This window comes from Lemur catta, chromosome 4 (genome assembly GCF_020740605.2).
Source record: "Lemur catta isolate mLemCat1 chromosome 4, mLemCat1.pri, whole genome shotgun sequence".
Classification (NCBI taxonomy): Eukaryota; Metazoa; Chordata; class Mammalia; order Primates; family Lemuridae; genus Lemur; species Lemur catta.
Window position 1 is genome coordinate 74,232,394 of NC_059131.1, and position 27,999 is coordinate 74,260,392.

General features: G+C 38.5%; 1 protein-coding gene across 2 annotated transcripts; it reads left to right on the forward strand.

Annotated features, from left to right (window-relative positions):
• Positions 1–13: 13 nt before the first annotated feature.
• Positions 14–27,999, forward strand: RNF149 (ring finger protein 149). 2 transcript variants are annotated; one of them, XM_045550246.1, is made up of 7 exons: positions 14–588; positions 9,465–9,715; positions 10,979–11,047; positions 16,476–16,558; positions 18,592–18,688; positions 22,418–22,652; positions 27,051–27,999. In XM_045550246.1, the coding sequence occupies exons 1-7, from the start codon at positions 138–140 to the stop codon at positions 27,140–27,142; spliced, it is 1,278 nt and encodes a 425-aa protein (XP_045406202.1). In that variant the 5' UTR covers positions 14–137; the 3' UTR covers positions 27,143–27,999. The 2 variants fall into 2 exon arrangements, with proteins under 2 accessions (XP_045406202.1, XP_045406203.1); XM_045550247.1 differs by having other exon boundaries at positions 22,418–22,616.

Consider the following 27,999-nt stretch of genomic DNA (forward strand, 5'->3'; position numbering starts at 1 on the left):
TCTTAGTCAGGAATCCGCGGCGGGAGGAGGGTGGCGTTTCTCTACCCTTCAGTGGCCTAGCACTGCGCGCTCCGTCGGGGTCGCCTGCCCCGCGACCCCCGCCCCCCATCCCTTCTCGTCAGCCCGGGGGTGCGGCCATGGCGTGGCAGCGGCGGCCCAAAGCCGGCGCTGGGGCTCGCGGCGCTCTGGCGCTGCTAGCCCTGGCCCTGTGCGCGCCCGGGGCCCGGGGCCGGGCGCTCGAGTGGTACTCGGCCGTGGTGGGCACCGAGTACGTGGCCCCGAAGACGAACCTGACTGTGTGGAGCGTCTCGGAGAGCGGCCGCTTCGGCGACAGCTCGCCCAAGGAGAGTGTGCAGGGTCTGGTAGGGGTCCCGCGCGCGCCCGACGGAGACCCGGAGGGCTGCGCGCCCGACACGAGCTTCACAGTGCCCGGCTGCCGGGGGTCCGCGCCCTGGGTCGCCCTGGTGGCGCGCGGGGGCTGCACCTTCAAGGACAAGGTGTTGGTGGCGGCGCGGAGGAACGCCTCGGCTGTGGTCCTCTACAACGAGGAGCACTACGGGAACCTCACTACGTCCATGTCCCACGCGGGTGAGCGGGGCCGGGGAGCGCGGGAGCTGGAGCGGGAACTTTGCTCTGGCAGCGGCCGCGAAGTGGGCTGAGGCGCGACTCTGATGGCCTCCGGCTGTCGGAACTTTTAGGGAAGCACTCGATGTGCTCCGTGTGGCTCCCCGGGTGCTGTTGGAAAGGAGGCAGATCTACAGACAAGCTTTGCCTTTGATTGTTGAGGTGAAAGGAAGTGCCATCTGACGGAGGCAGTGAGGCGAACTAAAATTGAAATCCAGTGGAGGATGATTGTGGTTCTAACAGGTGGGAAGTCTCATGATTCCTAATCATGGGTCCGTTTCCATTAGCCACTCCCCAAAGTCGGGGTTGGGGGTGGTGGATAGGAATTGAAGTTCTTCCCCAGCGCACTCCGTGATCGGGTTGTCCCTTAACCACGTCAAGTGATGGCTTGGTGGCACTCGGGTTTCTTCACTTTCATGAAGCATGTGTGACTATTCTAAACTTGGAGTCAGAAAACCTGGATTTAAGTTCGGTGTGTTTTCTCACTTGCTAAATATAGGATTGTGACACTGGCTATACTACCAGTCACATTCCTTGGGTGTTGAGTTAAGGTGAAATTTTAAAAGTTAACTTGTATTCATTCAAGAAAAGACCTTGCTATATGCCAGGCGACCCTCCGTACATACGCTGTGCCCCGGAGAAGTAGGTTGCATCTTCAGGCATTAATAATAGTTTAAAGCATTAAATTTTGGAAAATGTCATCCTTGGAACTGAATTCTAGGTAAGACACGACAGTACACAGAGAGGATATTTCTGTTATGCCTTCTAAGATCACATTTGCTTTATGCCTCAGGGGCGATTGACGTATTCTATACTTTGATTTTTTTTTTTTTTCTCCAAGTTTCTGCTGTTACCAAGTCAGACATCTTTTTTCCTGTACTTCTGTGTTTTGTTCTGTTTTGGCTTTTTGAATGCAAGTTCAGGACCTAACAGTAAAATGAGGACAGAAAAGTAACATTGGATTTGGCCTATTGGAGTGCTGGGAACACTAGACAGTTAGTTGACAGGTGAGGAAGTGGGAACTGTTAGAACTGCTCTGTTGAGAAGGTTGTCTGAAGATTGAGAGAGATGGGTAGAAACTGTAGGGGCAAGAGAGGGTAGTGCAGGAGATGGTAAGATGTGGTTGAAATTGGGTGGAAATGATCTGCAGAGACCCAGGATAGAAGTGGCTGAAGGCATCAGTCCTTTAGAAGGCTAGGTTCAGAACCGAGTTGGCCTCAGTACGAGGAAAATTCCTCAGTTGCAACAGGAAGGAGGGGGTGAGAATGAAAGCAGATGTCCGTGTGATGGCATTTAGCTAGGCACCACCTTTGATGCAGTTATTCCAGTGACTTCAAATCTACTTAATTATCATTATATCCGAGACATGTTTTCACAAGACTGTCATGAAAGGCCCTGTCCTATTTCATATAGCATTCCAGATACATCCTATCAACAGTATTCCCAAGTTTAGTAGTTCTGTCAAAGAAAAGAGGTTAGTGTGCCATGATTCCCTGATGCTAGGTCCTGTACACACATCTTAAGTAGACTTTTTCTTTTAAATGGCAGGCTCAGCGACCTGTAGTTTTCTAAATCTATTTACTACATTTTTTGATAATGACTTAAACATCTTTCCAGGCTAGTAGCAATTGTTCTAACCATGGTTCAGCAACCTTGCTTATATTATTGGCATATAATTTATTTAGACCCAGAAAAACACCTCATTGTTGTTCATTTGAAATCCTCTTCTTGGGGACTTTTGTTCCCATTATCGCACAAGAAAATTCTGTTTGAGAGAAAAGGCAAAAGAAGCAAAATTAGCAATTTTCTTAAAAATGTGTTAAAGCACACAACGTGTAGACAGTGTGCTCAGTGTTCTGCTCACTTAATGTTCCCGAAAGCCCTTGAAGGTAGATACTTTAACCTCATTGTACAAATGAGGAAACTGATGCTCAAAGAATTAAAATGATTGGCCCAAGATAACAAGATGATCTATGGCCAGATGATTCTTTGTTGGAGAGGGGGCTGTCTTGTGCATTGTGGGATGTTTAGCTGCATCCCTGGCTTCTACCCACTGTATCCCAGGTAGCATTCCCACAGTTTGACAACCAGAAATGTCTTGATGTTGCAAATGTTCCCAGAATGGGGAGAGGGTGACAAAATCATCCAATATTTTGAATCACTGACCTTTATTTTATTTGGTAGCAGTGTGACTAATGTATTAAACAGAGGAGAAGCTGGAAACAGAGAATCCAGTTAGACTGTTGGGCTAGTCCAAATAGAAATGTAAGGGCCAGTACTGCAGTGGTGACTGCAGAAAATGAATGGAAAGACCCTTGCAGAACTTGGCCCAGTTAGATACATGAGTACAACTATATTGTGACGTTTGAGAATGGAATTTAGAAGTCAGAAGAGGAGCCAGCTTTTCAGATGCTTGAACTCGAGGTGACCATTTAGAGCCTGGAAGTCAGCTCAGACTCAGGCCTCCTATATTTTGTCAAAATGTGGCTGGAGCCAGGAAAAAACTGCTGATTCCATGGTTCCCAGTGATCTTGTGTAATACTGGTTTTCTGTGAAATAGGTAGAGGGGTCTGCCTATAAAATTGAATACTGGAAGTCTCTTCCCAAGTCTCCCGGAGAATTTCTCCAGTTTTTCTGAAACTTATTGCTTGCCTCTACTGGAAGCCAGCAAAAGATACTTTTTGGATTTAAATCAGTATCTTATTGTGGCTCTAAGAAGATTATGACTTTAAGATAACATTCTGTCAGCACAACCATAAAGACTGTTACAGTAATGCCCAAAGTTAATTCCATTTACTTTAGTGGACTTATATTCATTGAGCAGCCACTTTGGGTCAAGTATTGTACCTGCTGAGGGATTAGAAATGCATAAGACATATGCCTGCCCTTGAGGAGTTTATGTTCTAGTGGAAGTGATAAACAGAACTTTCAGACAATATGGTTTGGTCCCTGACAGAATTATATGCACAGGTGATTAGGAAGCATAGAGGAAGGGCATCTAATCTGGGTGTTGCAGAGGTGTAGAAGTTAGCTTGACCAAGATAGGTAGAAATTGATAAAAGTCAAATCATCAAAATGAAAGCTTTTATAGAGTGTTGGCCTTAACATAGATATGTTGGTTGATAAACAGGCTGATCCTTTAGCTGGAATCTTGGCATAGTCTTTTAAGAATAACACTTTTGTTCTTCTAACAATTATTTACTGAGTGCCAAGTACTAGCAAAGTTTAGAACTATGTTTGAGGAAAGGGCCGGAGTTGGGATGGAGGTGGGCAGGAGAGGTTACAAATATCCCTGTATGAGAAATCCCTGACCTTTAGAGAATTTACATATTGAGAGGTGTGTATTTTGTATTTGCAGAGCTTGGTAGATAGTCATTTATCAGTGAATAATAAATTCTTGATGATCTATAATGCTACACTGTCAAAAATAATCTAAAAATTTAGATTTGAATTTAAAATGTATTTTGGTGCTATAGGAAAACAGAAATGGTACCTTATAGCCTAGGACAGTTCCCAGAAAGGTTGAGTTTTGAAGGACAAGTTAAAGTTTATGGGGAAAGTGTGTGTAGTGTGTGGTAGAGGTGGGTGGGCTATAAGGCATTCTGAGTGGTGGGAATAGCGCTGCAAAAGAGTTCTCAATGAAATTGTTGAGTAGTATATTCGGTAAATACAGACTATTGTTGAAGAAGCCAAATTGTCCAAAACATATAATTTAAAATTCTACAGTGCCAGAAAGAGAATTGCATTTATTTGAGGGTCCTCCTTACTCACCCTAGCCAGCCATAAAAACATTTGTTTTGCATAATGGCTTCAAACTTCCAAGACATTTACATTCATATCTGGTGTACTATTTCCCCAACTAAGGAGTCTGTAATTCTCCTTATTGGGTCATTTCAACTGTAGTACTAGAAGATAAGCCAATTGTTCAGATTGATGCATTCATGCAGAAACCATTTTATGGGACATCACTGCTTGATGCTGAAGCTACAGAAACTAATAAAGAACAGGTAGTACTTGTCTGGTGAGGGAAGGAAACCTATAAAGAAATTATAGTAGGTGTGTAAGAAGAGATGTATCTAAGAGGCATTGATACATTGACTGCAGGTGGTCTGAAAAGCCTTCAGTTGAACTTACACTGAATTTTAAAGATTTGACCAGGAATTCTCCAGAGGGGGAAAAAGTGGAGAGAGTATGGCAGTGAAGTTATTGGAAAAAAGAAAACCTGGAAGTTCATGGGATTCTCTTGCTGGAACTTTAAAATGTGATTTCTTGCTGACTATTAGTTTTCTAGAACAGAAATCTAATCTACTACTTTAAATATTTCAGTAGCTCCCATCTCCCTCAAGAGAATGTTGAAATCAACTTGGTTGTCTTGTGAGAAGAAATAGTACACTAGCCTCAAATGTCACTTGAAGCTGTTGGCCAAGTCAGAATTTTTTACATTTTTTTTTGGTTTGTTTTTGACAAGGTGATAAGAGGAACACAGAAATTTGAAAAGAAATGGAAATACAATTTCACTTTTGGCACAGAAGAATTTTAAATTATGGGTATTTGGCTTGCTAAAAATACTATATTTGATATTTATTATTGCCAACAAGTAAGTTTAGGATCATGTACTGAGTGTAAAGACATTGTGCTAAGTGTAAGACAAAAATAAAACTGAAACTGCCTTCAATGAGTTTTTCTGTCTGATGGTGAGGTGTATAGGTTTTTTTGGAGGAGGAGAGATTGTGCGGTGACCTTTTTTAGTCAAGCAAGATTGGTAGCAATGATAAGGCCTAGGGGGGAAAAAATTCTAAGGACTTTTTCTCTCTGGTCCCAAGTCTTTGAGTTTCTGTGCTTCCTCTGAAGAAATTCAGCTATTTAGTTTGGAAATAAGCTGTGATTTGCTCTCATGTGCCAGTTAAGGCACAGTTGTACAGAATAACTTGAGCAGCTTAGCTCTCTAGTATTGGCCCAGAGAGGCGGTGATGCCTCGGGAGGTAAGGGAGGTGCTGGCTGCGGTGCCTGTGCCTGGCACCTCTTGGGGTTGTGCACGTACTGACCCTGAGCAACTGCCCTGCCTCCAGTTCATCTCCAGAAATGTCCTGGAAAAGCAAATCACAGAGTAGAAAGAATCTTCATTCTGAGTTTTGTTAATATAAAATAGTTCCCAGAAGCAGTCTTGCTGCTATGATTGTAGTATAGTACGCTTATAGCAAACTGTAAGCATAGTTTAGCCCTCATCCTGGGCAGTTTAAAAAAGAAAAGAATTCTTTTATCTCAGTGAGCTAAGATTAATTTCCTAGGTGAGAATTTTCAGATTGACATTACAAGTGTTTTCAGCTCAGGGTGTCTGATATTCATGATGGCAATGTCCCTTCCCCCACCCCTACCCAGTCTTGAGATTTCAGGTGTTTAAGAACCTCTCTAATCTCGGTTAATCTTCCACCTCAGCTGGGCTGGTCGCCATCCAAATTATGTATTTATGATGGTTTCACAGTCTAGAAAACCTCCCTTTTGTTTGGGAAACTGTTTTTCTCTTTTGAGATATGGCTCAAATGTTCCTCCTGGGGAAAGATACTCCTACACTCCAGACAAAATTATCCCCTTCTACAGCTCTTTGTTATTTGCTTGTTAAATAAGCGGCAGTTCAAAATAGGATCATTCTCGTCCCCATTTTATAGTTGCAGAAACATTCTTGGGATCAATTTGTCCAGACCTCCAGGCAGTGGATACTAGAGTTAAGATTTGAACCCCGGTCTGTGTGGCTCTGAGGCATGTGTCCCCCATGAAGGGGGACAGGGAAGGGATGCTACCTCAGAGTTGGATCTTCAGACCTTAGAAGTGGCTTTTTAGGTGTTATATGACATTGAGCAACTCACTCAAGTTATCTGAGCCCTCAGCTGTAGAAAGATAATGTGGTCTTTTTCTGCTTCAAATGAGATACAAATGTGAAAAGTGCTTCACAGTTGTTTTTCCCCATTACCACACAAAGAAGGTGATAGCAGTACCAGAAACTGTATCAGCTATAATCAGAGCATAGAAACAAATTTTTTTCCTGTATAAAAGCTTTTAACTGAGATGGGAACATAGAACATTATACTGTTCTTTCTACTTTAGAATGTACTTGAAATTTTCCACAAAAGAAGGTTTATAAAAAAGGCTTTTAGCTTGTAAAGTGCCATATAATTGTATGTGGCATAACTAGCATAACTGTTTGTATACATATCTTTCTTAACTAGTAGATGTTGATTTTCCTGAAGGCAAGAAACACCTTCCTCCCCAGTGATGACACGGTAGGTCCTGTGAGTGCAGGGAAACTACATTTCTTGCTGCGGGAGACTTTTAGGCTCGGGTGGGTCATAGGATCAGCTTCCAGACAGGAGCCACCTTAAAGGGTGCCCTTCTGGTATTTCAGTAACTAAATCCTGATGGCTGAGATCCACAGTGGATTTGCTACAGATTAAATTTCTTTCTTCAATAAAATAGTCTTATAATGTGATTTCGTGTAATGTTAGAGAACATTCTTTATACACATTTTAAAATTATTTTTGAATAGGTAATAAATATGTCCACACGGTGCAGAATTTTTACTGTGCAAAGTAAGGCTCCCACCCCACCCTGCAGCCACCAGCTCCTCTCCCCAAAAGCAGTCACAGTCCCCAGTCTCTGGGGTAGCCTTCCAGAGGTATTGTGTTGGTATGAGCATACAGCTCTGTGGGGTATTTTTTTAAGGACAGCATGCTGTCCACACAGTTTTCCATGTTGCTTCTTCTCTCTTCTGTCTTGAGTATTATCAGTACTTTACAGAGCTGCTGGTTCAACCTTTATACACATAGTATAATTTATATAGCTGTTTTCTTTTTGATGGACATTTAGATTGTGATGTTAAAAATTTAGGAAAAATCATTGACAGTAAATATCTTTATAGGTACCTCATTGTATACATGTAAGAACATCTGTGGAGTTAAGTTCCTAGACACAGAATTGCTGGGTCAGAAAGACATGCATTTAAAATGTTTTGATAGCATTGCCTTCCATGCAAGAGTGTAATCAATCATTCACTCCCCCAGCAGTGTGCAAGAGTGCTGATTTATGCTTACTCTTGCCAATATAGTATATCAGACTTTTGATCTTTGCCAATCTTACAGGTAATGTGGTTTTATTTGCATCACAACTTTTCATATGTTTAAAATCCATTTCCTGAGGAGTGACTGCCAGTGGGCACAGGTTTCTTTTTGGGGTGATGAAAATGTTATGGTATTAGATAGTGGTGATGGTTGCACAACTTTGTGAACCTACTAAAAACTGTTGAATTGTGTACTTTAAAAGGATGAATTTTACGGTATGTGAATTATATCTCCATAAAGCTGCTATTTTAAAAACCTGTTTGTATTTTCTTTTCTGCAAACCAACTTCATTTCCTTTGTTTTTCTGTTCTTTTTCTTATAGGGAATTAGTTTTTTGTCTTTATTACATTACATCTATTTTTCCTAAGTTGACTATTTGACTTTTGACCTTGATTTTACTGTCTTTTAGCCATGGAGAAAATTTTTATTTTTCTTTGTCAAATCTTTTTTTTTAAAAGGACCTCTGAGGTAGTTTTCATACTTGAAGTTTTTCTCCAATATCATATATTTTTAATCCCCATGTTTCTTCTGACCCTTGTATGTTTTCTCTCCCCACCCCCACCTTTTTATCTCTTTTTTTTTCTTTTCTTTTTGAGACAGTCTCTCACTCTTGCCACCTGAGCTAGAGTGCAGTGGCATCATCATAGCTCATTACAGCCTCAGACTCCTGGGCTCAAGTGATCCTCCAGCCTCAGCCTCCCGAGTAGCTGGGACTATAGGCGCGCACACCAAGATGGTGGGCTAATTTTTCTATTTTTAGTAGAGACAGGGTCTTGCTCTTGCTCAGGCTGGTCTTGAACTCCTGAGCTCAAGCTATCCTGCTGCCTCTGCCTCCCAGAGTGCTAGGATTATAGGCATGAGCCACCTCTCCCAGCCTGTTTTCTCTTTTTTTAGTATGTTTAAATCTTTGATTTACTTGGAATTTATTTCCATGTAAGTTGTGAGAAAAGGATGCAGCTTTTTTCCCCCAAATGATACCTACTTACACCCACATGATTTTTTTGTTAATAATTCATTTTACCCTGTAGCTTTGGAATGTGGTTTTATCATGCACTAAATTTTTTCATGTATTTGGGTCTATTTTTGTGTGTTTTATTCTGTCTCATTCTGTGGGCGTCTTCATATGTCACTGTCACACTGTTTTAATTACTTTATAAACACTAGTCCAGGTTTTACAGTTTAAAAAGTTTTTTGATCTTATTTTTTCCCTAAGTGAACTTTTAGAAGCAGCATTTTAAGGTTTTTTGTAATCACATTGATAACTTACGATTATTGCATTAATTTATGGCTAGATTCCTGTAAAATTATTTATTTTGCTCCTTTTTTTCTGTCTCTCAATTTTTTTTGTCTTGTGTCTACTTATGCCCTCAGAGCAGTGTGAAATAATAGTAATCGTAGTAGAAATTCTCATACTGCCCCCCCCATTTTAATGGACATGCTTTAGGCATGATGTATTAATATTCATAAGTGAAATTGGTCTGTATGGTTCCTTAAAGTTTGATGCTAAACTTCACCTGTGAAATTGAATGGTGCTCTGGCTTTTGGGGAATAGTTCTTAGTGACTTATTCTACTACTTCTAATGTAATCAGTCTATTTTCTCTTTTGGAACCTGTTTTGGTAACTTACCATGTAAATGTACAGATAAGCATAGTATTTTTATATTTCTGTTAACTTTCTTTGTATCTTATTTTGTGTTCTTTAATTGATTTCTTTGTTCTTTCCTACAGGAACAGGAAATATAGTTGTCATTATGGTTAGTTACCCAAAAGGAAGAGAAATTTGGGAGCTGGTGCAAAACGGAATTCCAGTAAAGATGACTATAGGGATTGGCACTCGTCATGTACAGGAGTTCATCAGCGGTCAGTCTGTGGTGTTTGTGGCCATTGCCTTCATCACCATGATGATTATCTCATTAGCCTGGCTAATATTTTACTATATACAGCGTTTCCTATATACTGGGTCACAGTTTGGAAGTCAGGTAATTATGGATAACTCTTTTAATTTTGTTCTTTAAAAGATAGTTCATGAATAAATCTTATGTACTGCTTAAAGTTACATTTGACCATGTTCTTAATTTTATTTTCACTCATGATAAGTAGTCATAATGACTCTTCGAAAAGAACTTTTTAATTGGAGTATGTTAAATTTCCTGTTTTGTGGAAAATTAGATACCTTTAAACTAGGGCATTTTTTGCATGTTTGGTTCCTGCAGGTACCCTCTTTGCCTTTTTCCAGACATAAAAGATTGACAAACAAGCATGAGATAGAGTGGACCTGCCCTCATGTAACGCTTGTTTTCTGACTAGGCCTAAAGGCAAAGAGTAGAGGGGAAGGGCCTCCTGTCTCCATTGTGGAGCAGCTGTAAAGCCGTTTGTCTGTCTCAGTGACAGAAAAGAGGACAGTCCAAGAGCCAGAGGCTTCCTAAGCAGGTCTTTTGAAACACACTTAACTCTGTCATCATGAAATGTTGACCTCTCTAACTTGATGACTAGGAAGGGCCTTTTCCTTTTAGGAATCTTAATAGATAAGTATATGGGACCCAATCCTCACTTGTTACTTTCTTGCCAACATTGAAATAGAGAAATTGAAAATAAGTATTTCTGGCCAGGTGCATTGGCTAATGCCTGTTATCCAAGCACTTTGGGAGGCAGAGGCGAGAGTACCACTTGAGGCTAGAGGTTGGAGAACAGCCTGGGCAACATATGCGACCCCATTTCTACAAAAAAATTTTAAAATTAGCTCGGCCTAGTAGTGTGTACCTGTAGTCCCAACTACTCGGGAGGCTGAGACAAGAGAATTGCTTGAGCCCAGGAGTTCAAGGCTGCAGTGAGCTATGATCACATCACTGCACCCTAACCCAGGCAACATAGCAAGACTGTCTCAGGAAAAAAAAAAAAAAGAAGAAGAAGAAAAAAAAAATAAGTATTTTTGATCTCATAGCTCTTAAGTTGCACATGGCTGTTCTGTATATTAAGACTTAAATGGTTTTTTATTGTTTTGGAAGGTTTTTTTTTTTTTAAGTTATATTCAGTGTAGTTCTTTGACTTTCCCTTTTTTCTTTTTTTTAAATAAAGTATATTTTTGCTTCTTTTTTTCCTATGTTTGTTTTTGGCAGTGCCCAGCAACAGGAGACTTTGTCTTTTAAATGAAATTTTTTCTGTATGCTTATATGTGTGAATTTCTTTAAAATAGTGATTTAATTTACATTTTTAATAACAATAATAATATTTTCCTACCCAAGAGCCATAGAAAAGAAACTAAGAAAGTTATTGGCCAGCTTCCACTTCATACTGTAAAGCATGGAGAAAAGGTAATATTTTCACAAATTTTGTTTTGTTTTGTGATTTAGCCTAGGCAATGTGTATGTGCTTACTGTGCCATATGAGAAGAGCCCTCCAGACATGTGCTAGCCACTAGTCATATGTGGTAATTTACATTTAAATGAGTTTAATTTAAAATTGAGTTCTGCAGTCACACTAGCGACATTTCAGGCACTCAGTAGTCACATTGGTTGGTTGCTTCCCTACTGGACAATGCCAGCATTCCCACCAGTGAATAAAGTCGTGTCGGTCAGACCCAGAATAACTATGAAGAAACTAAAGAATGTGAAGTCTACACCCTAGATCCTTGATACCTTAAACTCTTTTCTGTTAAATCTGAGACTACTTATCCATTCTCTGTGATTCCATTAAATAGAAGGAGAAAATATTGGAATTTGTGAAAAAGAAGGGGAGAAACTTGTTTTTGAAACTACTTTTTAAAAAGGAAACATTTTGACATGGCCAATCTGAGACTTAAAAGTTCAAAATCATACCAGAATTTTAAAGCATTTTTGGTATAGGACAAATCCTGAATCTAGAACCCCAGATTCTTAAAGGGTAGATCCTTTAAAATGAAAACTGTTGCTAATGCAGTAGTATTTATTCTTTTAATAGTCTGTCTTGTGGGCTGTGAAATGTTGATATTTGTGTTGACTTGTAGCTATGGGTTGTTCAGCTATTTTGATTTTCATGTTATTTCACTAAGTTGCTATTCCACCCTCCAGTCTCCACTCCCCTTTCAAAAAAAAAAAAAAATGAATAACTGCACTTATGGTATAATCTCTTCCTCTGACCTTAAAGGTTTAAAAGAAAAATAACACATTAAATTATAGATATCTGATTTTTTTAAATTTGGAATTTGGTATTAATGGTTTATGTGATATATTTAATATTAAGATACTGTTAGAATTGTTATCGGTAGTTACCATTTCTTCCCTAATAGCTTTTACATTATAGTACAGTTCAATTTTAATAGTTTGTGCAAGGTACTGGTTTCTTTCCATGCAAATGTGTTGAACAGAAAAAGTAAAAAAAAAAATAAATACATAAATAAAAACAAAGGCCGGGCGCAGTGGCTCACCCCTTGTAATCCTAGCACTCTGGGAGGCCGAGGCGGGTGGATCACTCGAGGTCAGGAGTTCGAGACCAGCCTGAGCAACAGCGAGACCCCGTCTCTACTAAAAATAGAAAGAAATTATATGACCAACTAAAAATCTATGTAGAAAAATTAGCCGGGCATGGTGGCACATGCCTGTAGTCCCAGCTACTCGGGAGGCTGAGGCAGTAGGATTGCTTAAGCCCAGGAGTTTGAGGTTGCTGTGAGCTAGGCTGACACCACGGCACTCACTCTAGCCTAGGCAACAAAGCGAGACTCTGTCTCAAAAAAAAATAATAATTAAAAAAAAAATAAAAACAAAAAACTTCGTAGTTTAAGATTAGTGTCTGATTTACAAATCAGTGATAGTCCTTGGGGAGAGAGTTTCCAAGTAATACCTGTGACAAACTGCACACATTCAGCATGGCCAGTTACTTGAGAAGTATGTGGTTTTACAGTTTTCGTGGAATGTGCCTTCTACTTACTCTCATTAGCAGGAAATCTCAGTTCTTAAGCATGAGAAGATGTGTATTCATATGTATAATTTACTGAATTGAATCTTTGAGCACATAATATTATATAAATATACAAATATAATTGTATAAATTATATAAATATAATTAATATTATCCTCTTCCTGTACAGAACATTTTTGCAAATATGCCTCCAGGGACTGTTTTTTAAAAGTTGTCAGAGTAATGGTTTAAAAAAGAGGATCAGCCGGGGCGCGGTGGCTCACATCTGTAATCCTAGCACTCTGGGAGGCCGAGGCGGGAAGATCGCTTGAGCTCAGGAGTTCGAGACCAGTCTGAGCAAGAGCGAGACCCCGTCTCTACTAAAAATAGAAAGAAATTAGCCAAACAACTAAAAATAGAAAAAATTAGCTGGGCATGGTGGCACATGCCTGTAGTCCCAGCTACTCGGGAGGCTAAGGCAGGAGGATCGCTTGAGCCCAGGGGTTTGAGGTTGCTGTGAGCTAGGCTGACGCCACGGCACTCTAGCCCAGGCGAGAGAGTGAGACTCTGTCTCAAAAAATGTGTGTGTGTATATATATATATATATATATATATACACACACACACACACACACACATATATATGTGTGTGTGTGTGTGTGTGTATATATATATATGAAAAATAAAAAAAGAGGATCCCTAAATGGTCTATGAGTATGTACAGACAGTCCCTAATTTAAAATGATTTTGCTAAGATTTTTCAACTTTATGGTGGTGCAAAAGTGATACACATTCAGTAGAAACCATATGAATACCCATACAGCCATTCTGTTTTTCTCTTTCAGTATAATATTCAATAAATTACATGAATTTATCAAAACTATATCATAAAATAGGCTTTGTGTTAGATTATTTTGCCCAACTGTAGGCTAATATAAGTGTTCTGAGCACATTCAAGGTAGGCTAGGCTAAACTGTGGTGTCCATTAGGTTGGGTTTCTTAATGCATTTTCAGCTTACAATATTTTTTTAGTGGGTTTTTTTTTTCATTTTTCAAAACATGTGTATATATTCATGGGGTACCAGTTCAGTTTTGCCACATTGATCTATTGCATTGTGGTGAAGTTAGGGCCTTCAGTGTGTCTGTTACTGGAGCAACACATGCTGTACCCACCAAGTAACCTCCCATCATCCCCACTCCCACAACCCCCACCTTTCTCTGTCTCCACTGTCCGTCGTTCCACACTGTTTCCATGGGTACACATTATTTAGCTCCCAGATATAAGTGAGAACATGTGGTATTTGTCTTTCTGTGTCTGAGTTGTTTCCCTTAATAATTGTCTCCAGTTCCATCCATGTTGCTGCAAAAGACTTGATTTCATTCTTTTGTTATGGCTGAATAGTATTCCACTGCGTATATACACCACGTTTCCTTTATCCAATCCTCCATTGATAGACAGTTCCATATCTTTGCTATTGTGAATAGTGCTGTGATAAACATACAAGTGCAGATATCTTTTTTATATATTGGTTTCTTTTCCTTTAGGTGGATACCCAGTATTGGGATTGCTAGATTATATGATAGTTCTATTTTTAGTTCTTTGAGAAATCCATACTATTTTCCATAGAGGTTGCACTAATTTATATTTCTGCCAACAGTATGTAAGTGTTCCCTTTTCTCCACATCCTGACCAATATCTGTTATTTTTTGTCCTTTTAATATAAGCCATTCTTACTGATGTCAGATGATATCTTGTGGTTTTAATTTTCATTTCTCTGATGATTAGTGACATTGAACTTTTTTGTAGCTTGTTGGCCATTTGTCTTCTTTTAAATATATATATTCATGTCCTTAGCTCACTTTTTAATGGGGTTATTATTTTTTTGTTGAGTTCCTTGTAAATTCTGGGTATTAGTCCCCTGTTGGATGTATAGTCTGCAGATATTTTCTCCCATTCCCCAGTTGTCTGTTTACTCTGTTGATTATTTCTTTTGCTGTGCAGAAGCTTTGTAAAGTCTCATTTGTCTGTTTTTGTTTTTGTTGCCTGTGCTTTTGAGGTCTTAGTCATGGATTCTTTACCTAAACCAATGTCCAGGAGCTAGATTTTCTTCTAGCAGTTTTATAGTTTCATAGTTTATAGATCTTATATTCAAACCTTCAATTCATCTTTAGTTGATTTTTGTATATGGTGAGAGATAAGGGTCCTCAACCTACAATATTTTCAACTTTCAGTGGGCTTGTCAGGACATAACCCCATGGTAAGTGGAGGAATATCTGTATATAGATTTTCTGGCAGTTTTACATCTTAAACTTATACAGAAAAATGTTGTTTTCTTTGGTCTACATCTTATCCACTTCTGGAGACTAGTGTTTGTTTTCTAATTCTTTTCTTCCGGACTCATTCACAGTAATGTATAAACTTGCAAACCATTGTTAGAGACTTTAAAAATTATTTCATCATTCTTGCATATTATATGATAAATGAGTGGTAGTATTTAGTTTCATTGCAGCATATAATTTAAAATGTTAAACTTAATTTTAATACAGTTTTTAAGAACAATATCTACATACAAAATCAAATTTTTACTGCTTCCTTAACAAGTGGTGCACATGGCTAAATATATTTTTAAATATAGTAATTACATGAGGACAGTGTAGCCGTGTCTCATAAAATGAACTTACTCAAATCACAGCCACATGTAACCATTCATTGATAGTTCCTGAATCCCTGTCCCAGAATCCCAGGAAAGAGAATGTTATTGGCCTGTCTTGGATCAGATGACCACTCTTTCCCTGGCTGCTTTGGTTTGGGGTGGGGTGTGGATCATGTGTTACCTTGGGAAGTAGGAAGGGCTGATACCACTAAGAAGGCCTATGACCCATACAAAGATTCTTAGAAGTGGAAATTTTGTCACAAGACTGCTTCTTCCCTAACAATTTTTGTTTCTTTGTATCTTTGTTAATTTATTAGATGAAAAATAGTAACTTACTCTTTTGTAATTCTTTTTTTTTTTTGAGACAGAGTCTTGCTCTGTTGCCCAGGTTAGAGTGAGTGCCGTGGCGTCCGCCTAGCTCACAGCAACCTCAAACTCCTGGGCTTAAGCGATCCTACTGCCTCAGCCTCCCGAGTAGCTGGGACTACAGGCATATGCCACCATGCCCGGCTAATTTTTTCCTATATATATTTTTAGTTGGCCAGATAATTTCTTTCTATTTTTAGTAGAGACAGGGTCTCACTCTTGCTCAGGCTGGTCTCAAACTCCTGACCTCGAGCGATCCACCCACCTCGGCCTCCCAGAGCGCTAGGATTACAGGCGTGAGCCACCGTGCCTAGCCTCTTTTGTAATTCTTTTATCACTAGTGAGGCAAATATTTTCAGATATTTAACCATTTGCATTTTCATATTTGCAAGTTGTAACGCTGTTCTTTAGCAGATGTAAATTTGGGTTTTTTTTAATGATTCTAGAAAATAAGTAGCTTATTGTGTATATTCATTCTTTTTATATTATGAATTTTATGTTTAAAAAATAATTTACTATAATATAGCAGACAGTTATATTTCTACAGTCCTTAAAACATGAATACTTTATTTTTAAAAAACCATGAACACTAGCTTCATAAATTACAAACACTGTTCACATCTGATTAGGCAGACAATGAAATCGTTTTCCTTTTCAGCCAAATTCTTTAGATTATTTCTTCATAGTGGTAAAAAGTAAATACCGGGGTACAATTATTTGTGTTTCAGTTTCAGGTTGTGCCAAAGCAGAATAGAATTTATCATTGTTTAGGCAGGATATAGTGAGTTTACCAAGCATATCCTATATATTAATACCAACAATAAATTCTTTCCTTTTCTTTTTACAGGGAATTGATGTTGATGCTGAAAATTGTGCAGTGTGTATTGAAAGTTTTAAAGTAAAGGATATAATCAGAATTCTGCCATGCAAGTATGTTTTTTTTTTTTTTTTTACCTACTAAGATGTTAAAAAATGCCAGACAAGTTTCAGGTTTCTGACAAAAGAGTTGCATGTTTTTTATGATATGAAGATCTTGCTATCTTGTGACCACCTCATCTTTTAGAAAAGGAGCTTGGACTTGAATATTGTCTTCAAGGCTCTTTAAAATTGTTTTGTTTAGGAGACTCTTAAGTGACCATTAAGACTCATTAAAATTATTTGTCATAGACCAGCTTTTAGTCTTATAAGGAAGACTTCATTAGAATCCTAGGCATTTCATTATACATTTAGCCATGCAAAAAGTAAGCTTTGTTGGGAGCAAGGAAATTGAAGGACCCAGGGGAGAGGGCCTGAAACAGCCAGGGGTGGGTCAGGAGGGCAGTGGTTTGCACCCTCGGTTTGGATTCTTTCTGAGGTTGTGTAAACTAAGTATTCTTCCCTTTGGCTGGTTACACTAGGGGCTTTGTTTTAGCAACAGGAAGTTGCAGTTGCTGTTTTGTTTTGTTTTGTTTTGTTTTGTTTTAGTAATGGGATACTTTGATAAGTTTTTGAAAGAGCTGCTTTGTTGGCAGAAGGGTTCATTTTGTGTACAGAAATTATCTTTAAGTCTGATCAACTTTAATTATACTTCACACCTAGTAGAAGCAAGTCACAAGTTAATTTACAATTATATTTTGCTTTATTTACAGAGTACTTTAGTATATGTATAAGTACTTTATAGTAGATTAAGTTCTTGATAACAGTTTCCTGAATAAACGTAGCTGGCTTAAATCTACAGACATTTATATGGGGTTGATGCAGCGGGTACTTAATGAATTGGGGTCAGTATAGGTTGATCATGTTCTATAGAAAATTTTTAAACTAGAAAATAATTTTTACTCTGTGCTGGTTTAGGGCAGGTCTTCCTGACTTGGAAATGGTGCTAATGATGCTGCATAGATGCACAACACAAGGGCACTGGGGTGAAGCTGAGGTGGTGCTTGACCCTCAAGCGCAGACATGTTACACGTGCACGTTCCAATGAGTTTTGACTCCCTCTCTGCATTTTCTTTTGCACTTTGTGTAGCAAATTTCCCAATAAAACCAATATGTTTCTTTTGTGTCTTTGTAAAAATTATACCTTAAGTACTGTGATTTTTAACTCCACTAGCAGATTTCTGTTTGAAGAAAAGGTCTTCAAACATGAATAATGATTAAGTACGTCTGTGCCTGGCTCAGTCATTTGTATGTTGCATGTGCCCCTCAGAGCAGCCCCTGGTGTAGGTGCATAGAGGGTAGGAACCTAGTTGAGAGTCACAGCTGGAGTTTGAGTCCAGTCTGTCTGGTCTAAAACCTATATTCTTAATTCCTTTTCTTCATCACACATAGAAAACGGATTAATCACATAGGAAGAAAAGTTAGCCAACTAAGACAAATCAGTAAAAGAAGAAAATATATATCCCTTTTTTCATTTTTTATTCTGAAAGCGATATGTGCTCACTATAGAAAAATGTAGAGTATTCAAAAATGTGTAAGAGAGAAAATAAGTTAAGCTTACCATCCATAGATGATTTGTTAACATTTGCTGCATTTCCATTTGCATCGTTTTATATAAGTCATCTTATAAGATACTATCTTGTATAGTATAGTGTAAGTATACTATCTTATACTTTATATAGTCATTTTAAATAAAGTACTATCAGTTTAGTATTAGTTTATTGACTACTATTAGTTTATGCCAAATTTATTCCCAAAAGGTTTTTAAATAACTTGCAAAGGCACATAAAAATGTACAACCTAGCATGAGGCGAAAGTAAGCCATGCTATTTTTGTGGAGTGAAGGGAAAATTTCACTAGAAGTGCCAGATTCTATTTAACATGGAAGATAAAGTACATAATGACTTATGATAGATGAGTAGACTAGAATGTTGATTTGACGTCAGCTAACTTGTAATGAGAGGGTGAGTTGGTACAATGTCTTATTTCCTTTATAAGTTATATAAAACATTTATTTTAAAACATTAACACATACTTAATTTTTTTAGGCATATTTTTCATAGAATATGCATTGACCCATGGCTTTTGGATCACCGAACATGTCCAATGTGTAAACTTGATGTCATCAAAGCCCTGAGATATTGGGTTTGTTACATTTTTGTTTATATTCAATCTCTGCCCCAGTTCTTCCTGAGTGATTAGATTTTATTATTGACCAGAGGCAAAAGGAATGGGCGAAATGCACCTTATAACATCCTTGTGGTTCTCTGAAGAAATTACTTCTTTATTAGAAATGAAATCTTAAGGCAGTCTAAAAAAAATCAATGCACTAAATTTATGATGATAGAATATGCTATGATGTTTCCCAGAGAGAAAGACGAGCAATATATTTTGATTTACTGCACTGCAGAATATATATATGCCAGATAGTTTTGTATAAACAATAATCATAAAATATTTGAAATCTAAGGCACCTCATAAATTTTCTGGCTTAATACACATTTTACATGTGAGGAAATTGAAGCCAATACTTCTTGATACCAGTTCTCCCTATTCTTGGGTTTGAAATAGTGCTGGGGAAATTTGTCCTGCATTGAGTTTGGTCCATCAGTTTGTGATACTTAGATGGTCATAGGGACCTTCCTCAGAAGACACAAGGGCAAAGTGGAAGAGAGATCATTATAGTAGGCAGCCATGTGCCTTACATACATAATTATGTTTGATCCTCACAACTGCTGTATGAAACTGTTACTATCCCTATTCTACTAAATAGAAACTCAAGCTTAGAGAAGTTACATAACTCATGTGAGGTCATGCAGCTAGTTAACGGAGAATCAGCCTTCAAATTCAAGTTTGCTTAATTCCAGGGTTTACACCTTACCCAAAGAGGGGGACATAGAGGGAAAAAATAGATTTTTCTAGGTGGTTATATTATTTTGTTTTTAGAGTCTCGATATAATCTATTACTAATGTCTCAAAATACTGTTCATAAAGTTTTTAAATAAAGATCTTTGGAAAAAGTAATTTATCAAATGATATTTTTCTGGCTGCTAAACATATTTTTAGAGTGTTTTATAGGTAGAGTTTATTGTAGAATTAGAAACTACAGTGTTTTGTGGGGGGCTTTGGTTTATTTGTTTGTTTCGAGATAGGGTTTTGTTCTGTTGCCTGAGCTAGAGTGCAGTGGCATCATCATAGCTCACTGCCACTTCAAACTCCTGGATTCAGCCCATCCTTCAGCCTCAGCCTCCTGAGTAGCTGGAACTACAGGCACGTGCCACCATGCCCAGCTAAATTTTCTATTTTTTTGTAGAGATGGAGTCTCGCTGTGTTGTTCAGGCTGGTCTCGAATTCCTGGCCTCCAGTGATTGTCCCACCTCATCCTTCCAAAGTGCTAGGATTACAGATGTGAGCCACCACACCCAGCCAATTTTATGATCATTTTATGCAGCTTTAAGCCTTAATGGCTATGGCTATGTAAGCTTCTGTAATGGCATGGCTAAAGAATTGACCCGTGAAACAATGCTGTTATTGTATTTAAGCAGATCTGCTTAAAATGTCCTCTTCTAGCTTAGTGTGTCCTCAAAAGATACTTAAGAGCCCTCACCCTTAATAACTACAATTCTTTATGAATTATGTTTTTTAGATGTGAGTTCCAGAATGTCCTCACTATATGCACACAGGCAGAGGAAGTTCAGCATTCAAGAACTGTCTTACTAGAAGCTCTGAGTGTTTTGCCATCTAGAAAGTTTCTTTCCTCGAAAATTTCTAAATTACACTTATGGTTTTCAATAATTGTAGCTCTGTTTAGCATGGCATAACATGCTTTCTTCGTGAACCTGGTTCATCCCCTCTCTCTCCCCCAGAAACTGTAGCTTAGGTGAGAGGATGAGCCTTTGAGGGACAGCATTTTAAATAATAGAATATAGGGAGCTTGACAGATTTTTTTCTTGGTGAAGTTTTAGAACTCTTTCCTTTATTAGATATCCCCTGAAGCTCATTCAGAGTTGTTTTAAGGAATCTCACTGACTTTAGCACAAAGACTTTAATCCTCCTGAGTTTTCTTTTTAGAAATATAGCTAATATATATTTCATATATTAAAAATCAAAATTCTTCATCTTACATATGGTTGAGTTGCTTACTTAGAATGTTAATTTCAGAAAGCTAGAATATATATTAATATATATATCCAGAATGACTATTTTTTCAAGAACAAAACCTATAGTGACTTAAATCTAAGAAATTTACTTATCTTGCCCTTAAAATTTTCCATTTTTAGACAATATGCTATTTTCTTTAGACCCATTGGCCCCTTCTGCATTGGATTCTTAAATGACATGCTATCTTGTAGTAACTAGTTCTCTATCTCCTCATAGCCATAGTGAGAGTCGCCAGCAGTCCTTCACACAGACTTTAAAGGCGATCTTTTGGTTTGCAGGTGGACCCACTTCAGTGTGCCACTTGTCACTTGTTTTCATTCATTCGGCAAGCATTGATTAAAGGATTGCCATCTAAGGTGTTAGATCTGAGCTGGGCTCTGGAAAGGCAAAGATGAGTAAGACACAGCCGCTCCACTCATAGGCTCTTGGGGATTTCCCTTTGTGGACTGGTGGGGGCCAGAGCATACACACAGACACAACATGGCAAGAGAGGCATGTTTGAAGTGCCGTCTTTGGGAGCGTAGAGGAGTAACACATCCTGTGTCAGGTGGAAGCAGAAAGATGGAGAAAGTGGACTTGAGCGGGGCGGCCGAGCTGGGCATTACAGGATGCATCAGACACATCAGTGTATCGCAGGTTGATGACATGTCCGCAGGGGTGAAGCAATGGGTTGGAGGCTGGCAGGCACTTAGGTTGGGGTCCGGGTGAGCAGGAGCTTGGGTGTTGTGGCGACACCACAGCTATAGGATTTGTCACTGGTGTGTCAGGAACAGGGGTGGGAGGGTGTTTAGTTACTGATGAGAGAAGAGAAGGTGGGTTCCAGAACACAGGTGGAGAAGGGCTGGGGGCTGGGGAGTGGTGGGAGGTAGCCAGCCAGCAGTGCCTGAGCCCTGAGAGCACCGGGAGGGAGGTGGAGTGCCCATGAGGGGTATTTTTACTTGAAGTAATGGTGACACTCTGAGCCATGTGTTCACAGTCAACCTGCAGAAACCCCTCACTTAGTAAGTCACTTTACCAGTTCCGTCTACTCACAACACAGCTTGGACTCTGGTATTAATCAGAAGAGGTTTCTGCACATCCCTCAGTGCTGAGACTTAATGTAGTAGTGCTGATGGAGTCTTTGGCCCTCACTCTCCTTATTTTCTTTAAAACAGCAAGTGGCAAAGGGAGGGAAGTTGGAGGCAAACTGTAGCTGACAGACACCCTATCTACAAAGAAGGAGGCAGAAGGTTTTTTTTTTTACCCCCCCCCCAAGAAAATCAAAATGCAGTCTGAAGCCCTGTGTTGCTCAGAAGCCTTGTTTGTCTCTGAAACCGTAGTGCTTCATGGTAAGACAGCATGAGGCAGTAATCAGAGTTCATGGCTATGGCCTAAGTGAGCAGCAGGCAGCCAGACTGGATCCCATCCTCTGTCCAGGAGGCAGGGAAGTGTGAGGAAGCTTCACTTCTGTCAAATAGTTTAAAAGGTAGCATTGGTTGTATCAAGGAGGGAAAATGGTTTTTAAAATAAAAAACATGTAGGTCTTAGAAAGCTGGTTGTTGAGAAGTAATTGGTTTTTTCATGCTAGATAAAGGAGACATGGATGTGCTTTTTGCCAGGTTCAGTGTATAAAAGTACAGAGTATATTACATGAATGATGAGCCAGATGATAGATAAGCTTTGGTCATGTTGCTTTCCTTAGAAAAGGCATTTTCTTCTGTTGTGATTCTCAAGGGAGAGCCAGAGGATGTGCAGGAGACGCCTGCTCCAGAATCTCCCCCAGGCAGAGTTGTGGCTGCAAATTTGAGTCTGACTGTATCAGATGATGACAGAAGCAATGGGAGCAGTCGGCCATCGGCTCCCCCTGCTGAATCTGAGCCACCCTGTGATGCCAGCTTTAAAGGAGATGCAGGTGAAAACACAGCGCTACTAGGTGAGAAGCCTGCAGATGATGAAACCATGGAATGTCGTGAGTAGATGAATTAAGAAATACGCAAAATGCAGAAAAGCATAAAGGAAAAAATGGAAACCATAATCTCACACCCAAAGATACCATTTTAACATTTTGATAAATATCTTTCTAGTTGTTTTTCGAGAAATTTAAAGATGTTTATGGATGGGGGAGCATCCCTCATGTGCTGTTAACCTTTTTTTACTTAATGTATGAAACTCTTTCTGTGCCAATAAATAGATAATTTTTTATAGCTACCTAGTATTACATTTTGGATTTTCTGGAATTTCCTTAAATTATTAATGGACATTTATTATCAGTAGCACTTTGAAGTCATTATGTGTATATATTATACTTAATCACTTGACTAATTTTCTGTCATTCTGATAGGTAAAATATGGTGAATTGCGTTTGTTTACTGATGAGGTTACCCTCTTTTCATATTTGTTGATCATTTTTATTCTCTTATGAATTGCTCATTTCATTCCTAGATTTTCTATGGAGACACTAATGTTTTTATATTCTTAGAGTTCTTTATATATTGAAAATGTTAGATCCTTGTCCTATACTTTATATGTTTTCCCTCCGATTTCTGTCTCTTTGACTTTTTGTTGTTTTTTACTAGATAGAAATTAACTTTTATATCATTTAGTTTCCCATTCTTTCATGATTCTGCCTTTGATAGCGTTAAAGGCATGTTAACTTAGGAGGGTCTTTCTCATCTCAGGATTATAAAGGTACTGACCTATATTTTGCTAGTACTTGTGGTTTGGTATTTTACATTTAAATCTTAATCCACATGGCTTAATATAGGGGAAATTTAACCTATTTTATTCCAAACGTTTAACCAGTTGTGCTCATATTGTTTGGTGAAAAATAATTATTTGCAAATAATATGTTTTGGTATTTGCGAGACAAATTCCTTCATCTTTATTCTTCTCTTTGAAAATTTCTACATTTTTAAAAGATTAATTCTAAAATCATTTTGCTAAGTAAAAGAAAATCTCATCAGAATTTTTATTGGAATTGAATTAACTGGAGAGAATTGATGCTTCTAACTTTGAATTTTGCCATCCTGGAAAAGGAAGCTTATGATTCAAACTAAATACATATTTAAAATCTTGAGGGAAACATAAGGTAGAAATACTAGAACTTAAGTTTCAAACCAGTACCAGAGAAAGAAAGAATGCATTGTGAAAGAAAAAAGGAGAATGGATTTCAGAGAATTACAGAATTGTAAAGGTCAAGCTATTGTAGGCATTCTCTTAACCAGCTCTCCAGCCAAGACTGGACCACTTTACAAGGCAAAGGTAGCATGTTGAGCTTATAAATGGTTCTTATTTTTAGGAATCTTATGTTGAGCCAAAGTGCATACCGGTGTGATTTTTGCCATTGCCTTCAGACTCTAGAAAGAAAACTAAATTTGTTTTCTCTAGTACATGACCACCCTTAAGATATTTAAAGACAAATACCCTTATCCTGACTAAAGTTCCTTCAAAAGCAGTCTCCAGATTTTTCTACATTGTTATTACTGGTAAATTATTATAGTTTACCATCACTCAGCTCGATGCCCTCTTAGAACTAGGATAATATAATTTGAAATAGTGGCAGAAATAAAGAAGGTAGAAAGAGAAACTTAATACCATTCGATCCTGCGGTCCCACTCCTGGGTATCTATGCAAACAAAAAGAAATCATTTTACCTATACCTATACTCGTATGTTTATCACAGCACTATTCACAATAGCAAAGACATGGAAATCAACCTAAGTGTCCCCCAACAGAGGATTGGATATGGATGATGTGGTGTATACACATACACAAACACACATGCACACACATGATGAAATACTGTTCAGCCATAAAACAATGAAATCCTGTCTTTTGCAGCCACATGGATGGAACTGGAGGCCATTATCGTAAGGGAAACAATTCACACAGAAAGACACATACCACATGTTCTCACTTTTAAGTGGGCGGTAAATAACGTTTACATGTAGAGTGTGCAATAATAGTTATTGGAGACTCAGAAGTGAGGAAGGGTGAGAGGGGATTGAGGGATGAGATACTGCTTAATGGGTACAATGTACGCTATTTGGGTGATGGTTACACTGAAAGCCCAAAATTCACCACCATGCACTATATCCATGTAGCAAAACTGCATTTGTACCCTTAGATTTATTTTTTAAAAAAAAGGTTTACAAAGCAACAGAATGTCAGACATGGTCTGAAGAAGCTGGGTTCCCCCTTCTCCCCACTCCACCCCCTTTTTTTGGTTCACATTCTATTTTCTTTCATTATACTTTTTTTTATTCCCAAGTATTGTTCACCAGCAAATTTTCAAGTAATTTATGTGTTAATGTTACTTCTACCTTATAACAGTAACAATATAAATTGAAAAACATTAAATTAGAAAAATCAGTTATTTTATGCAGACATTAATTCTTCCAGAATATAATGTAGTTTCAGTTAGAGTTGAGACAACATTCACTAGACTCTCTGGATTACCTAAGAAGTGGGTATGGGAATTATTAATGGTAGGCCCCAGGGGATGTGCTTCCCTGTAGCCTGCTCCCAGACGTCCAGCTGACCCCGTGCTTCCCTCTCATGGGGGCGGGGGAGGGCCTCAAAGGATTTGATTCAGGGGTGGGGAAGGATTGGGCTGATGTTGGTTAAAGGGTACAGGTTTCACTCAGGAGTGAGTTGAAGAGATCTGATGTATAGCGTGGTGACCACAGTTAATGACAATGTGTTGTTGTTGGCCAGGCGCCCCCCCCGTGGCTCACACCTGTAATCCTAGCACTCTGGGAGGCCGAGGCGGGTGGATCATTTCAGCCCAGGATTTCGAGACTAGCCTGAGCAAGAGCGAGACCCCATCTCTACTAAAAATAGAAAGAAATTATATGGACATATAAAAATATATATAGAAAAAATTAGTCGGGCATGGTGGTGCATGCCTGTAGTCCCAGCTACTCGGGAGGCTAAGGCAGGAGGATTGCTTGAGCCCAGGAGTTTGAGGTTGCTGTGAGCTAGGCTGACGCCACGGCACTCTAGCCTAGGCAAGAGAGTGAGACTCTGTCTCAAAAAATATATATATAATAAAAAATTAAAAAAAAAAACAATGTGTTGTATACTTGAAAGTTAAGAGAGTAGATTTTAAGTGTTCTCACCACAGATAAATATGTAATGTAATACACATGTTAATTAGCATGGTTTAGCTATTCTATAATATATACATATTTTAAAATGTTATATACCATAAATATATACTTTTTCTTTTTTTGGAGACAGGGTCTCACTCTGTGTCACCTAGGAACCATCATAGCTCACTGCAGCCTTGAACTCCTGGGCTCAAGTGATCCTCCTGCCTCAGGCTCCCAAGTAGCTGGGAATATAGGCATGCACCACCACCCCTGGCTAATTTTTTTTTTTTTTTTTTTGAGACAGCTTCTCACTCTGTTTCCCGGGCTAGAGTGCTGTGACGTCAGCCTAGCTCACAGCAACCTCAAACTCCTGGGCTCAAGCAATCTTCCTGCCTCAGCCTCCCGAGTAGCTGGGACTACAGGCATGTACCACCATGCCTGGCTAAAATTTTTTTATTTATATTTTTAGTTGTCCAGCTAATTTCTTTCTATTTTTTTAGTAGAGATGGGGTCTCGCTCTTGCTCAGGCTGGTCTCGAACTCCTGAGCTTAACCAGTCCTCCTGCCTCAGCCTCCCAGAGTGCTAGGATTACAGGCGTGAGCCACTGCACCCAGCCTACAATTTTGTCAATTTAAAAAGTAAATGTTTAAAACTTGGGGGAAAGTTTGATAAGGTTACTTATGTTATTTCGCCATTAATTAAAAATTTTAAATTGGCAAAAGATATTTGGTTCTGCTGCTTTATTTAAGGAAGTATTCTATTGCTATAAGAAGCCTTTTGTGCTGAAGTGACTTTGCACTCCTATTTTGTACTCCTAGTAATACTATCTTTAAATGCCACCTCCTCCTCTTCCTTGACATCTGTAAGTGGGGGTATAACATACTCATTGCTACCTTGTAGGGTCAGTATATAGTGCCCAATAAATGCTGGCTGTTGTTTTCATTGACAACAATGTCGTCACCATAGCTACTTGTTTGACTTTTGGAAATATCTCTAGTGCCACCATCTCAAGCTGAGTCTATTTATAGCACCATGCTGATCAGATTAATATTGGTTATACCAATACTAGGAAATCTCTCATACTGTACATGGGGAAAATATTCACCTATTTTTCTTGTTGACTGTCTCTGGAATGGGCTATCATTTTTGCATGTTATGTTTTATTTAAATTTTTCTGTATATTATCTTGAAAGGAGTAACTGTGTTTGTGTTACTGAAGTTCAGAATGTTGACTGACTGCCTGACATAGGGTGGCTTTTATTGCTTTGTTGTAGAAGCCGGCAGGAGCGCCCCTCAGCATGGAGGACCTGTCTCCGAAAGCATTTGCACACTGAAGTGTCCCCGACAGAACTTTGGCTTGAACTAAAGGACTTTTTTTTTTTTTTTTTACTTTAGCACAGTTTGTATATTTGAAAATAATGTACATTATTTTACCTTTCAGATTCTGGTTTGATATACAGAGGGCTAAGATATTTTATTCTTTTAGAGACTTTGATTTGTCTTCATATATTTATCTACTAAAATATAGTATTTACAATAAACAATGTGTTTCAGACTGTTCTAAAGACAACTAGGGAAGGCACTCTAATGTAAAGGACGAGTGGTGGTTCTAAATACTAGACTAGTTACTACGGTACTGTGAAAACAAGATTAATTCTATTTCTCAAGGTTTTTAGACTAAGCACACCAATTTTAAAGTAGTTGGAGTTATGTAATTTGGTTGAATAATTGATCACATGGGCTTTCCCTGGAGGGAAGGATATTTTTAGAACTTAAAACTTATAACTGAAATAAGAAATCTGCAGCTTTCTTGCACATCTGTAATATGTATAGAGATTTCCAAACCTCAGAACTTTTTCTTTGTTTCGGATTGTGGGGAAAAGCATCAGATGACTTTAGGATTTACATTTTTCCATTTATTACCTAACTTCTTATGATACCTTAATGGGGAGGGAAATTTGTCCATTTTTTCCTACAAATAAAAAAAGGAAGATTCTGTGTTGCACATGAGCATTAAGTTCTTCATTGCCTTGTTAAGGAAATTGATTAGGCATGCTGTGATTTTTTTTTTAATGATGAATATATTTTATTGGTTAAAATTGCAATTTGATCTTTACAGGTTTTTTTTGTTTGTTTACCTGGAGCCACACCCAAGAAGCCTTGAGCAAGTGGACTCCCAACCTTTACAATTTAAAGATTAATAAATGGAGAATTTTGATTTTT